At 53.2% G+C, this 14,938-nt stretch overlaps 1 protein-coding gene across 2 annotated transcripts in view; it reads right to left on the minus strand.

The window, feature by feature from the left end:
- Window positions 1-1,345: 1,345 nt before the first annotated feature.
- The window catches only part of GALNT18 (polypeptide N-acetylgalactosaminyltransferase 18), a 349,523-nt gene continuing 335,930 nt past the window's right edge, over window positions 1,346-14,938 (minus strand). The window contains exon 10 of one of the 2 annotated variants that reach the window (XM_064577098.1): window positions 1,346-1,782. In XM_064577098.1, the coding sequence (XP_064433168.1) occupies window positions 1,636-1,782 (147 nt within the window). In that variant the 3' untranslated portion in view covers window positions 1,346-1,635. The remainder of the gene's footprint in view (window positions 1,783-14,938) is intronic. The other variant, XM_045894132.3, reaches the window with a different exon arrangement.

The raw sequence follows: 14,938 nt of genomic DNA on the forward strand, positions 1-14,938 counted from the left end.
TGGGGTTCTCGGGGTGCCGGCTGGCCAAGACAGGAGGCCCCTCTCCCCTGGGGGTCCCACAGGCACAGGAGGTGTCTCTGTGTTCACTCAGTGTTCAGTTATAGATTACTGATCCCAAACAGGCAGGTGCTGGGGCTGCAGGCCCCTGGGAAAGAGGTCCCGGAAAGCTTGAGGGGCTGAGTGGGGCTGAAAGTTGTCCAGGAAGCATTTCCTCCCCTGAGTCTTACAGCCCGCCATTCACTGTCGCTCTGCTATGAGCTAGAGGGTTGGACGTGGTGCTGGGGGTGGTGCTGGGGGTGTCCTTCTAACTCAACACGGGAACCCCCAACCCGAGGAAGGCCTCTTGGGACTGGGAAGCTATTGGAGGGACAGGAGATTGGGTAACAGGCTCCAGGAAAGACGGTTCTACTCGGAGGGTCACTGGTCTCCTGAGGCTGGGCCCAGAGGGATGACTTGGGGCCATAACTGAATAAGCCATGTGTTATGGGTTCAACTGTGTCCCCCCAAAAGCTCAGAAGTCCTCACCGCTCAGTGCCTCAGAATGTGACCCGATTTGGAAACATAGTCTTTACAAAGGTGATCCAGTTAAATGAGGTCACAACGGTGGGCCCAGTTATCCTCCAGGATAACTGGTGTCCTTATAAAAACAGGAAATGTGGACCATGAGGCAGACACACACGAAGGGAAGAAGACATGAAGACACAGGAGGCACATGGCCACCTGCAGCCGAGGAACCTCTGAGGCCGCCAGAAGCCAGGAAAGAGACCTCAACCAGGTGCTCTCTCACGGCACTCGGAAGGACCCAACTCCGTCCTTGCCTTGACTCTGGACTCCCAGGCTCCAGAACCAGGACAGAATGAATTTCTGTTGTCAAAGCCACCCAGTCTGTGGCCCTTTGATAGGACAGCCCCCGGAAACAAATATACGGTGACTCCTGGAAGGAGCCACTGGCTGGGGGCGTCTGTGGGTGAGGGTCATCGCTGGGGGCCTGAGCAGGGGACCGCGCTGGGAGGTGAGAGAGGTGACGTCAGGGGAGGGCAGCGCAGCTTGAAGCCTGAAGCCCTGCAGCGGATGGTCCCGTGGCCAGCAAGCAACACCACCCTCTCCGGGGATGCTTTCTCCAGAGGATGCAGGTGCTGTGGCGGAGGCAGAAGGAACCTGGAAGGTCAGAGTGCCCTTCTTGGCACCCTGGGCCTAAGGGAGAAAGCTGGCGGTTTGCACAAGCTCCCACTGTTGGCGGGGACTTCTTTGAGCCTCCTTTCTTGAGGACGAGGAGCAGGAAGAGCAAACAGGGACACGAACTCCAAGTTCCGAGGAACCAGGCAGGAATCTGCACTGAGCCCCAAGTGACCGCAGAAACCCTTTTCTTAATCAATAGTGTTTTATTGTCAGTTATAAATATTTTCCATTTGTCCCCTATTTACAGTTGCAAAATAGTTTATGATATTACACCATCACCCATCATTCGGCACCTTTCTATAAACTCCATGAAAATCGCATAGGAAATAAAAAGCTCTTTTTGGGGGGGGCTCCCACTAAGCCGGTTCCCCCCGACTCCAAACAACCCCACACGGACAGCAGGCAGCAGGTGCTACACAGTAGCAAAGGGACGGGCGGGGGCGGCTCCCGGCGGGGTCAGGACGCCAGGCTCCTCAGGACGTTGGTGATGCTCCAGTGCTGGCCCGAGCACCTCTGTAACACCAGCTGGAAGCCAAACTCCGAGTCGCTGTTCTCCTGCAGCTCCAGGCAGCGCTTGGACTTGCGGTTCTGGATGGGGCCTCCCTAGGAGCCAGGGCGGAGAGGGCAGTCAGAGGGAAGAGAGGCAACGTGGGGAGATGTGGGGGACCTCGGGCCCAGAGGTTGGGGGGGCAGGATTATCAGTGCGTCTGGATGCCCGGGAACCAGAGAGGCTCCAGGAGGGGTGAGGGGCCAGCTTTCCCATGTAGCCCCAGGCTCCCCTCCTCTGGTACGTCCGTCTCCTCCCTAAGACTGAATGTGTGCGTCAGTTTGCTTCACAGGGTCCTAGATCTTTGTTGGGATGGAGACACCCTAGCCTGACTTCCGTCTGCTGGGCTGGGGTGTGGCAGGCTGGTTTGCTCCTATAGCTCCCAGCCTAGGGGCCAGGGCCTGTTCCCACAACCATGGGCTGGGGTCCTTATGGCTCTCACATCACACCTACCCGGGTCAGGCCACTAATCTTCTCTCACTTGGACATCTGCATCAGCCTCCTCGCTGATCCCCCTCTGACTTCCAGACGCAGGGAAGAGCGATCTCTCTAAAATGCACATTTGGCCTAGAGGACAGAGCTCACGTCCAAGTGCGGCCCTGAAGGCCTTTATGGCCTCATCTCCTCCCTCAGCTCCCACAACTTTCACGCGGCCGTACCAAACTCCTCGTGGTTGTCTAAATCTCCTTGCGTTACATCAGGGTCCCTGGTATTGAGCGAGCTGTGTCCTGTGGTGGGGGTCGAGGTCAGGCCAAGCCACAGTCATGTTTCAAGGCTCAGCTCCCGCTCCATCTCCTCCAGAAGCCTTCTCACCTCCCACCTCACCCCCACCTCCACCTCCTCTCCTCCAGTCCGCGCAGTCGGCGAGGTGCTCTTCACCCCGGGCTTGCTCCACCCGGCACCACGGACTGCCGGCGGAATGACTTGTTTCCTGGTCTTTCCCCCGCTCTACACTGACAGCTCTAGGTCTTAGCCATTTCTGTGCCCTCAACATCCAGCAAAAAGCCCGGTGCCTAACAGATGATCGGTAAATGTTGGCTGTCACGACCGGCAGAGGTGAGAGGGGATGGGTCATAGGACAGGGGTGTGGTGCCAGCTGTCTCACTCTGGAGTGGCCCCGAGCAGGCCTGGCAGCAGGGAGAGGGAGGCCCCTGCCTCTTATGACCGCGGCCCACGCCCGCCCCAGTGAACAGCATGCTGGGAGAGACGGAGCCTGCACACTTCTACTGTAAGGGGGCATCCCCAGTCTGCTCCCACTGTCCCCGTGGTGCCAAATGACATGTGTCAAGAGAACAGTGAGACTCAGTTCTCACAGTGAGCTCAGAAGCTGACAGAAATTACTGTGGCCGGACACACATATCCCCGAGAGCCCACACTGCCACGCCCGGGTGTGTATCTAGCAGAAACGTGTGCACCAGAGACAAGCACCTGAGTGCTTCTGAAACATGGTTTGTAAAAGCTCCAGCCCGGACGCGAACCCAGACGTCCATCAGTAGTAGAATGGGTCAATAACCTGGGGTTAGTCACATGCTGGAATAATGCACAGCCTCGGAAATACACAGATAGAGCTCCGCTCAGTATGAATGAACCTAACAGATAAGCATGTTGGCACCAGAGGCCAGGCAGAGAATACACACAGAATTCCACTGACAGACACTCGCCAAACAGGCAACGTAGGACCAGTGTTAGAGCCAGGATGGGGGTGATCTCTGGGGAGGGGGGAGTGGGAAAATGAGGGAGAGGAGGCCAGAGAGGGGGTTCTGGGGTGCTGGTGGTGCACTCCTTCCCGACCTGGCTGCCAGCAACATAGGTGTTTGCTTTGTTTTAAATCACTGAGCTGAACATTTATATTTGTGTGTGTTTTTTATGTATGTGTGTTATTTTTCAATTAAAAAAAATTTTAAAAGATGTAGCTCCCTCAGCAGGGACTTGACCAGTGGGTGAGGGAAGCAGGTGGTGAGAAGCTGGATGGCAAAGGGGAGCAGGAGTGTGTCTGTATGTATGTCGGGGAGGAGGAAGGGAAATCCCAATTTCCAGCGTGTGGGAGATGGCCCAGCAAATCTCTTTCAGAGTATTCAAGGGAAGAAAGCAGGTCTTTCCTGCTGTGTCCCAAGGCCAGCAGTCACTCACTGCGCCCAAGAGCAGACAGACAACAGAGCAAAGGGGAAACACAAACAGCGAGCTCATCTGGGGACCACAGGCTCAGCCCGAGAGACACCCGCAGGCAGAGGCCTTGCAGGGGCGGAGGAACGAGAGGCCGTCCGACAGGGGCTCAGAAAGGACCCTGGAGTCCCCAAGTGAAAGAGGCTCTGAAGGCCGACCCTCCTGCTCTCATCGGCAACCTGAATGGCCTCTGCTTCAGCCCGGGGCCTCTGGCTCTGCTTGGCTTCCTCTAGGGATGACACACGCAACCCTCCTGAATCAGCGCTTTCTTTCCCAAGCTGCTCTGCCCAGGAGCGTTCTCCTCTCCCACTGAACTAAAATCCTTGTCTTGGGGGCATCCAGCAAGGTGTCCCAGACTGTCCCCTGAGGTTCCCACACTTGGGTCTGCTCCTGCTTCTCCACCCTTTCCCTCCCAATAAGGGAAGGCGAGGCCCATGTCCTCTGAGTTCTGTGCTTTTCTAGGTTAAACTGACCCAGTTCCGTGTGGAACAATTTTGTATAATTTCTCCATCCTGGCTGCCCTCCTTTGGACCAACTCCAGTTATTCTGACTGCCAAGCAGAGGGCCACCAGCTCATTTCCACAGGACGATAGGCTCCTTCAACATAGCCAACGAATCGGCACTTTTGGCGGCCACACCATACTCCTGGGATAACGATGGGATGACAGTCCCAAGTTGTCCCTTGGAAACTGTGGGTCCCCATCTTGTCCCTCAAAAGTTGGACCTCTGGACCCAGGTACATCCCTTGTGACATTGCCAGCCCATCGCTCTGCCTGGCCCAGGTTTCTATGGTTTCCATTCCTCTGGCCTGAGCATGTCTGCTGCCCACTCCTGGGTTGGGTGACGTCACTGCTGCGTCCTTGGCACATGTGTGGCCGGCCCCCTGGCCCGCTGACATCCCCACCAGCCGGCAGTGTGCCTCAGCCCACGTTGCTAGGAGTGGAGCTGAGGCAGGGCGCGGGTGAGACCAGCCCGGCTCTAATTCACAAGGCCTGCCGGCCCTCCTGGCGGGGAGATGGGCAGGGCGGGTGCTGACCAGCAATGCTTCTTTCCTGCTCGTCAGCGGGTGGCCGTGGGTGAGCCGTTCCACCCCCTGGTTCCATAGTGTCTAGGACCAGATGATCATTTCTGTCCTGATTACCGGAGGACGAGCGGAAGGAGTCATGGGAAACCCTTTCATCAGCTCTAAAACAACAAGAGGATGTAAGGCTGCTCAAGGTATCAGATGGGGGCTCTGGAAAAGTGCACGACAGGCAGGATGGGGGCCAGACCCAGTGCCTACTCGCTCTGCTCAGGCCTGACTTCTCAGCGTTTCCTCAGGGGCCGGGCTGCTTCGGCCACCCCCAGATCACTGAACCTGGAGAAGCCTGTCCAAAACAGAGAAGGCCGCAGCCTCTCCTTTCCTGCCACGAGTCGGGCACATTCTACACCTTCCACAGGGCACCTTGCCAAGCCTGAGAGAGAGGGAGATCTCTGAGAAGGAAAGTGTTCCTTCAGAGACTCAACTGTGACATTTCCCAGGCCCTATCCTGGCCCTCAGGACCCTGGAGACAGGCAGTGTGGTGACCCTGGGGCAGAAACAGCCCATGTGGCCTCTGGGCAGGATGTGGAAGAAATAGAGCGAGGCCAAGAGCTGTGAAGGAGATGCGGCCTCAGTGATGAGAGTGTCTGGGCCTGTCAGGGAGGGTGAAGTATGCGGTCAAGGCGAGCTCCCTCCCTAGAGGCTCCAAGAGGAGAATCTTCTAGAGCAGAAGAGGAAGGCCTGCTCGGAGGACTCACTGAGCAGCCCTGGAATGTGTCTTGGGAACACGTCCAGGCTGTGGGAAGAGGAGGCAGGCCACTTTGGGTGCTGCCTCCCTCCTGTCTTCCTTCTCGGCCCTCAACCTGCCTCACTCAATAACCTCCGGGCTCTCGCCCGCTCTCTGGGCCCATTCCCTTCACCAGAGTTGCAAGGGAGCCTTCCTTTCCTCCGTTCGATCCCTTCCTGGTGAGCTTAGCACCCTCGGGAGCAGCCTGGTGGCGTTACCTGCAGCTCTGACTGCGGGCTCTGCCTGGAGATGGAGCTGATAAGAGTCGGCCCTTATTTCCCAGGTACCGTGCGCCGGGTCAGATGCCCTACATGCCCAATCTCACGTATTCCTCAGGAGAACCCTGACAGCTGCAGATGGCACTTATCCCCACTTCACAGAATTGGAGACGGGGGCTCAGAAAGGTTGGGACACAGGCCGAGGGTCACACGGTCAAGTAGGTGGTGGAACCAGGCTGGCAGCCCCATTCACTGCTTGTCCCTACGATGCATGGCCAGGCCCACCACACCATTTCTCCCACCCCGTGCCCGTCTCAAAGTAGCGGTCTCGACCGCTCAGTGCCTGGGGTGGAGGAAGGTCATTTTTGATGGGCTTCAGGGGCTCTGGGGGGCTAGTTCCTTTGAGGGCTCTTTGCAGATACATGATTTATCCATCCATCTGAGATTTAATGAGAGCCAACTGTGTGCCAGGAACAGTTCCAGGTCATGGAGATACATGAGTGACTAAGCAGGAAAAGATCTTTGTCTTCACAGAGACGATATTCCAGAAAGGGGAGCAAAAAGTCAATTCTCTGGCGTGTTAGAAAGCAAAAAATGTAGGCAGTGCTCTGGGCTGAATGTGAGTCCTTAAAATTCCCATGTTGAAGCCCTAATCCTCAGTGTGATGATATTTGGAGGTGGGGCCTTTGGGAGGTCATTTGGTCATGAGGGTGGAGCCCTCGTGAATTAGATTAGTGCCCTTATAAGAAGAGACACATGAGAGATGATGTCTCCCTCTGGCGTGTGAGGACAGGGTGGAAAGGTGCACACGTGCAGACCAGGAAGAGGGGGTCTCAGCACACACTACCCACTGCCACCTTGATCTTGGACCCCCCAGGCTTCAGAACGATGAGGAATAAATGTTTGTCGTTTAAGCCTCTCGGTTTATGGCCTTTGTGTTCTAGCAGCCCGCATGGCCTCACACAACTGGGAAAGGGAGTTGGGGAGTGGTGGTGAGCAGGCGGCAGCCGTAACAGTGGTCAGGATGATCCTCACCGGGAAGGGGAGGGCTGAGTGAAGGCACGAAGGAGGAGAGGACAGACCCTGTGCCCCAGAGCAAGGCTCCCACAGCTGCAGAGGCCTGGTGAGGTCAGCAAATGGCACGGAGGCCGGGGTGTAGCTCGGGCATGGGGTGGGAGAAAGAGATGAGGCCCGAGAGGTCCTCCAGGAAGGGGCAGGTTGTGTGGGGACTCACAGCCACTGAATGGACTTTGGCTTTTAATCTGGTGCAAGGGCCAGCCACTGCAGGGTCGGACTGATGTGTTAGGTGGGCCACTCTGGCCGCCGTGTGGAGCGTGGAGGGTTGCAGGAAGGAAGGAAGCAGGGAGGCCCTGTGCAGGCTCTGGTCCTCACAGCTGGGGCCCCATCAGCAGCCCCTGGGCCAGACCCCCCGCTCTGAGGGGCCGGCCCCGCCCTCCATGGAGGGCACAGGCTCTCAGTTTACCAGTCCAGTCATCTAAATTATTTGTGTAATACATACAACTACAGGATCTGGAAACACACAATACTTTTAATTAAAGAATTTAAATAAGGGCAATTAAACCTGGCAGGAGAGATGCTCCAGCACACAGAGAGCTTAATTGGAATGGAAACCAAATTAAATATGGAAACAGCATTAAAAAAATCAAAAGCTGAATGTATAGAATTAAGGAGGCTAATAATAATTCCTAGAGGTGGGTTCCCAGCCCCCAGCCTAGTTCTTCTCCTTCTGGGCCTCTCTGGAGTAGTCACTAGGAAGGCCACGAGAGGCGTGTGGGTGGAAGCAAAGAATGTGGGACTCTGCTCCCAGCCTTGCCTCTGGATTTGTGTCTTGCCATGGAGCACTGACAATGTGCACAGTGGGGCCTGGGGAGCCGTGGTCCAGGAGCCCCTTAGGCTGAGGCACCGGGGAGCTGAGCCCAGATCCTGCAGACAGGCACCCCCTCTCTGCCTCAGTTTCCCCAACTATGTGCCTGGGGCAGCTAGAGGTTTCCTAACTTGCCCCGCTCCTCCTGGGGTGTAGCCTGGGTAAACAGATTAGACGGAGTCCCTGGAGGGCTTACTTACTACGGATCACTTCTGGCTCTGCCATGGGACCCCGAGATGGGCCTTTTTAAGTTCCCAGGTGCTGCAGCTGCTGGCAATGCCAGTTCAGGGACCCCAAACCAGCTGTCACCCTCTGTCAGAGAAGGATTGGGCCTGGCTTGTCGTTCGCACTCCTGACCTGAGGAGCATCTGGGCTGAGCTCAGGCTGCTCTCAGGTTTACCACCAAGGTGTTCAGAGGAGGTTGTGTGGACAGACTCCAGTATTCCGCAGTCTTCTCTGCTTATTTCAGAGCTCCTGTTCCACTATCCTTTCCAATTAATTTTCCACAGGCAAGTGGCCCGGTGGGTCTTTGGCTTTAAGCGCAGTGGGCTTGGGAGTTTTCAGGTTAAGTAGTTAATGATTAGTAATCAAAGACTTCAAAGCATGGGTGGGATGTTAGCACTAGTTAAAAAACTCTGAGATTAAGTCTTTTTGTAGAGGAAAGTGGTCTTTCTGTATTATGAATATTCAACACTATATTTATTCAATAAGTGCTTTGGCATCTATTTTTCTTAAAGGAGACTCACCAGTGCCTGAGTGAGAGTCTGCCTGGGATTTGCTGTGAAGGTCCACTGGACCGAAGATGGGGTAATGGCAATGTCAAGTACCAAAAAAAAAGGTGAAGGGGGGTTATGGAGATAGCAGGGTGGCTGGAGGGAGCTCGCTGAGGAGGCAGGAATCCAGGCAGTTCACACACACCAGTGACTGGCTTGGCAGGGAAACTCCAGCCCCAAATGCCCATTGCAGCCCTCCACTGGTTTTCTAGAGGCAAGACAAAGGCACCATGGGATGGTGGTTTAAAGCATGGCTCCCAGAGGCAGAATTCCTAGATTTGTCCTTGGACAAATGACTTAATCTCTCTGTGCCTCAGTTTCCTCATATGTAAAAGGAGAATAATTAAAGTACCCACTAGCATGGTTGTGGGGAGTTATGTAATATTTATAAAGCAGTTACGATATTATCTGGTCCCTAGAAAGCACCATATACATGTTGGATAATGAATTTAAAAATCTTACTCAGGTCTGAATAGTGGGGACCTGAGCCCTACCACCTGCTCTTGGCTCCTGATCTCTGTGGGATGAGCAGGAGGAAGGGGGGTGTGCTGGCTGCCATAAACTGAGAATCATGAACTTCCAGGGCCCACACAAGGCTTTGTCAGTCCATCAGAACTGGACAATTCCACATTCGCTCCTTCATATGACATGGAAATGAAAAGGTGTTTTATTCTGGAGCCATAACGAAATACCCGATTATAGTCTTTTCTTTTCAGTACAAAAGGTTCTTGAAGTCGGACTTCTTGACAGCAACTAGGGATCGGAGCGGGAGAAAGTCAAGGACTCCTCCTCCTTGCGTGTGGAGAAAGTCTTTGGCAGAATTAGCCGTGCTCCCTGGGAAACGTGCTCTGCAAATAGGTTCTTTTTTGAGTGGGTTACTCATCTTGCATCAGATTATCAAATTAGACCCCACAAATCAGAGCCAGTTATCCTGGACAGGCAGGGTTGGCTCTGCTCTCGGCTCTCTTCCGGGCAGTCTCCTCATACTCTTGAAAATTTCTTCTCTCCTAGCATCAATGGACATCTCTGTTGTTATCCTTGATGTTCCTCATTTGGAAAATGCATAAATGCTTCTCAGAGAGTGAGGTGAGCACAGGGGCTCAGATGTGGGAACAGCCGACCATGGGAATGCTGATCTATGTGCACTTGGCCTCCCAGAGGGGTCTTGCTGGCATTTCCCCCAAAGAACCCAACAGCCAGGGGGTGTGATGGTGCACCCTCCTCCCCCCCCGCCCCGCCAGTCTGGGAGCAGCATGCAATACAGTCTGAATATGCTGGCATTTCATCAAAGCCTCCTGTTTTAAAAAATATTCACACCAATTTGTCCTCCACTCCACACAGTATGCATACGTTTCTACCTCCCTCCTTCAAATCTGAAGTTATAGGAAGCAGTACATATTTATTCTATCATTTTGAGTGCCCCACTTAACACATGTCTGTGTTTTGCAGTTGGGACGCACCTCCAGCTAACAGTGTTCTTTGTAGGAACTAGGGATTTCCCCCACTACGCAGGGCCCTTTGAATATTAGGTTGCAATGTGCTTTTTCAGTGTGCACACATGTCTGCGAGGAGAGTCCTCATTGGTAAAATTTTGTCCATCTTGGGGTTTTTCCCACAGACCTGCCTCAAAACCTGGTACGCAGGAGGCCTTTGGTTTATATTTGTGAATTTTTTTAAAATTTTATTTTATGTTATGTTAGTCATCATACATTACATCATTAGTTTTTGATGTAGTGTTCCATGATTTATTGTTTGCGTATAACACCCAGTGTTCCATTCAATACGTGCCCTCCTTAATACCCATCACCAGGCTAACCTATCCTCCCACCCCCCCTTCCCCTCTAGAACCCTCAGTTTGTTTCTCCGAGTCCATTGTCTCTCATGGTTCGTCTCCCCCTCTGATTCCCCCTCCTTCATTTTTCCCTTCCTACTATCTTCTTTTTTTTTATTTTAACATATAATGTATTATTTGTTTCAGAGGTACAGGTCTGTGATTCATCAGTCTTACACAATTCACAGCGTTCTTTGTGAATTTTTTTTGAAAGAAATCCTTCATTCAATTAACAGCACTTTGTGGGGTGCTCCTCTGTCTCAGCTCTCTGTTAGGTGCTGGAGACCCTGGACTTATAAGACAGCCCTGCCCTCTGGTGTCGTGGTTGATGGAAGAGAGGGACATGGAAATAATGGAAAACCAATTGCAGAGAGTAGGATAAAGATGGTCCTCATACGAGGAGTTCGGCTCATTTTTGAACTTGCGGGGCCTTTTACTGAGGTGGGCCCAGAGCAGCTTCTAGGTGGGAAAGTGCTCCTCAGGGCTTACTGTCTAGTTTCAGCTTAGCATTACAGAATTCCGGGGTTGGCAAGCCCTTAAAGCCATCCAGTCTAAATCCAGTTAGAGCTGTAGAGCCTTAGATGGCCCGCTGTGTGATCCCTGGAGCCCACCCCAAGCTGCCAACTTCATATCTGGACAAGTCTGGCTACGAGAAAGCTGCTCTATCAATTGTCCTGGATTCGCTAGTCCCCCCATCAGAACCAACAGGACAAGACTGCTTTCCTGTGCATAGGGCAGCCCTTTAGCTGTTAGAAGGCAGAGCTAAGGTGCTCCTGGTCTTCCTGGTCCAACAGTCTGCATTCCTTCAACCATGCATTCAAATAGGTAGAATTGAAGGAGGTTGGACCTTAGAAGATACACATCATAACAGCCTTCCTATGGCAAGAATCCCGTTGGGAACATCTTGAAGAGAGGGCTCCAGCATCTGCATCACTATTCAAAGGAACAGTAGTGGGGGAAGGGCGGCACCTCATTACCATGGAGAAGCAGTCCCTTGTGTTGCTTGGCAGGTGTCCTGCCACAAAGTTCTCTGCAGTGACCTGCTATCTGCTTACTCCCTCCCCTTCCATTGGGGAGGGGACACTTCATCACCAAATCCCAGAATCCTCCAAATCTCAGTATGTAGGATACTCTCAGAAGACTGAAAGTCCTATAATTTATAGTTGTCAGTTTAGGACATTCTTTATACCAGGAGGAATCACAAGCTAGAGAAATCGCAGAAGGCGATACAACGACTTCTGGTGTTCATGAAATTTCATCATGTGTTGATGTGGGAAATGTTGGACATCTAGACACAGTGTGTGGCTTGAGAGGGACAATGCTGGCTGCCCACCAACTGTTCTTCAAACCCAGAGCCTAGGGTGGTTCTGGATTAATAATCCCCCCTCACAACTCCTTGCATTTCATGCATCACTACTTCCAACAAACTGCAGCAATGTCTCAAAGTCCCCCCCAACAGCTGTCTTGATCCATGCCCCCCGAGCAACCAAGTCTGCCCCATCTCTCATGGGAATGCTGGGACAGCCCCACCCAACTTGCTTCCCTGTCTCTTTTGTCTCAGTCCACCCTACACTCCACTACCAGAGGGATTCAGACTCCATTATGGCCATTCCCTGCTTAAAACTTCTCCTGCTTCCTCCCTTTGTTTTTAAGGTGAAGTCCAATTTGTTGGCATGGGTTTCAATGATCACCATTATCTGCACCCAAACTGACACTTATGTCTGGTCTCTCTCGTGCTCCTTTGGAAATTCTAAGTTCCCCCGAACCAACACTGGGCTTCTGTTCCTCAAACATGGTCTGTATTTAATTGCCTTTGCCCAGGCTGAGCCTCTGCATGGGATGTTCTCCCTCTTTACACCTGGGAACTGTCCTACAACTTTCAAGATCTGAATCAAACAAGCCTTGAATGTGAAGCCATTCCTGAGCCCCTCATGCTGGGGTCCCGGCACACCATACCTCCCTCATTTCTGGTCTCATCATCCACTTTGTTTCATGTTTATATGCTCCTCCAGGGCAGAGGCCGTGTCTGTTTCATGTCTGCATCCCTCCTGCCCAACCCCCGTGCTCGATAAATGTTTGATGAATGACTGAAGGAAAGAATGTTCATCATCAGAAAATGGCTCATCAGAGCCCTGTACATCAGCATTGCCAAGAGATGTTTTCATCAAGTGTGGTTGCTCAGTGTCAGTATCTAACACTGTCCTGATTCATCCCGAGCATCAGAAATTCAGAAGAGCTTGCAGGGGATAGAAGAAAGGCATTTTATTTGTTAAACAGAAAATCAGGGTATGAGATGGAACACTAAGATATGCAAATGCCTATCTTCTTTGTGGGAGAACCTGGGAGAATTGCACTAGATTATTCTGAAATTAATTCAGCCTGAGTGTCTGTGGAGTTTAAATGCAGCCCTCAGGAGAGTAAATAATGCAGAATGTGAAACCGGAAAAGAGATTTGAGATGCACCAGTAAAAGTTTCCTTCAGCCCAACTTCTGCACCAGATCATTCTCCTTGGTAGGATCTCTATGTAATTTGCAAAGATTAAAACCTGTTGCAAGAGAATTAGCCCAAGCACATGATTTAATCATGTAAGAGGCTTCCAGCATCCTCTGGCCTTGTCAACAGTAGTTCCTAACAAATGAGGGCTTGCGGACAGAATCCAGGTTGCTTGAGAAATATCAATTATTTTGCATTAAACAAAAATTCCACATACATTAATCTTAAATATCAAGTGAGAGGGCTGCTCTGGGTTTGCAAATTAAGGATTTAAAAAATATGGTTTCCAAACAGTTCTTCTTGGGAGAAGGATCAAAGATGTGACTGCCAAAGCACCCTGGGAGTTTAACTGGATATATGTGTAAGTGGCTGAAAACTGCTCAGGCTCCAGGGTTCCGCATCCAAAACACTGCCTGCTTTGTTGGTCACTATGTCCTTTCAAGTAGGAGTCACGTGGGGCTGCCCGTTCAAGGCCATGCACTCAGATGAGGAAAGGAAAGTGCTGGATTTGGGGGTGTCTTTGCCTCGAGGACGTCTATTTTAGGGGTATGTTCCTTTCTCTGCCCCAGTCAGGGATGGACAGAGGAGATGAGGGCCAGGCAGGGGCACCAAGGCCCTGGATCTGGAGAGAGATGAGTCACCTCAGCCTGAGACCTCCGGGCATGTCCGTCTGGGAGGGTTGGAAGAAAGGGCAACGTGCCCGGGCGTGGTTCGGATGCAACCAGCCTATTTGAACTCCAGCTCAGGCTGTGTGATCTTGGCCAGGTGGATTTCATCTCGTTTTGCCGTCTTGGAGATGGAGCTGCTTTGGCTTATTAACACCGCACTTCACAAGGCTGGACGCAGTGGGGCTGAGGCTCTACTGAGCTCTGTTTCCCTGGTGATTCCGGAGCTCCTCGGAGGAACAAGGCTTGCAAAAGGGCCAGGGAGCTCACTTCAGTTCAAGAGCACACATACCCCGGTGACACAGAGTCCCCTGAGCGTCAGGTGCCTGCCTGGCTGCGCCCCGCCCTCCAGGGGCTATTCCAGAACTGCCCGAAGCTCCTACTCCTTCTCCTGGCCAGGTGAAGTGGCATGCTTGTCCATTAGAGGCCTCCTAGCCACACCGCCAGAAGCTGGGCTCCGAGGGGCAGCCTTAGACCTTGCCCTGAGAGATCTCGGTGGCCAGGCAGGGCCCTAAGGACCCCGAGGTCACTCTTGGAGGAGAGGGAGGAGGGAACGGCTAAATGTTCACACTGCATTTCAGCCTCCTGCTAGCTCTTCTTCCTGCCTCTCTTCCCCTTCTAGAATCTCCCCCTTCCCATTCAGCTCCACAGTCTCTGCCACAGGAGCATTCCAAAGCCCAGACCTAAACAGGCCAGTCCCCAGCTGTACATTTTCACTCCCACAGGCCCAACTCTAGGCCCATGGTGTCCACAACCTGGCCCAGCTGCTCTTCCAGGCCCATCGGCAGCCACCACACCCCCACCCCGTGCCCTCCAGGACCCGGCCACGCCTGACTCTCCACAGCTCCCTGAACATAGCCAGGGTTGGCGGCTCCACAGCCTTTGCGCACGCTGTTCCCTCTCACTGGAATGCCCTTCCCGGTTTTCATATGGAGCAAGCTCCTACACATTCTTCAAGGTGAAGTACTGTCTCTTCTGAAAAGCCAGCCGCCCTGCTCTGGCTCCGCACCCACCACCTTCCTGTGCGGCTTCCTTCCCAGTTCCCAGTGGGGAAGCTGAGCTCATGGGCCCCGCAGGCCTGGCTGAAGGCAGCAGAGGGCAGCCTGATGGGAGCCCCTGCACAGAGCCTCTGGAGGGGACGATCTCCGTTTCACCCCAGCAAAGTCAGCCCCACTCACCTCCATGCGGCCCATGTGTCCCTTCCTCTCTGTTGCCTCCAGGCTGCAGGCCAATGTTGCATCTAGCCTGAGCTGCTTTGGAGAGCACGGAGCACGCCTCTGGCCTTCCTCCCTGACCCACCTCTGGCCCTCTCTCGGCCTCTCCACGTAAAGGAGGCCAGGGGGGAAATGTAGCCCCGCCCCGTGTCCCTCAGGGC

This window comes from Mirounga angustirostris, unplaced genomic scaffold (assembly GCF_029215605.1).
Source record: "Mirounga angustirostris isolate CCGP_5_RB_7025 unplaced genomic scaffold, mMirAng1.0.hap1 SCAF_13, whole genome shotgun sequence".
Lineage (NCBI taxonomy): Eukaryota > Metazoa > Chordata > Mammalia > Carnivora > Phocidae > Mirounga > Mirounga angustirostris.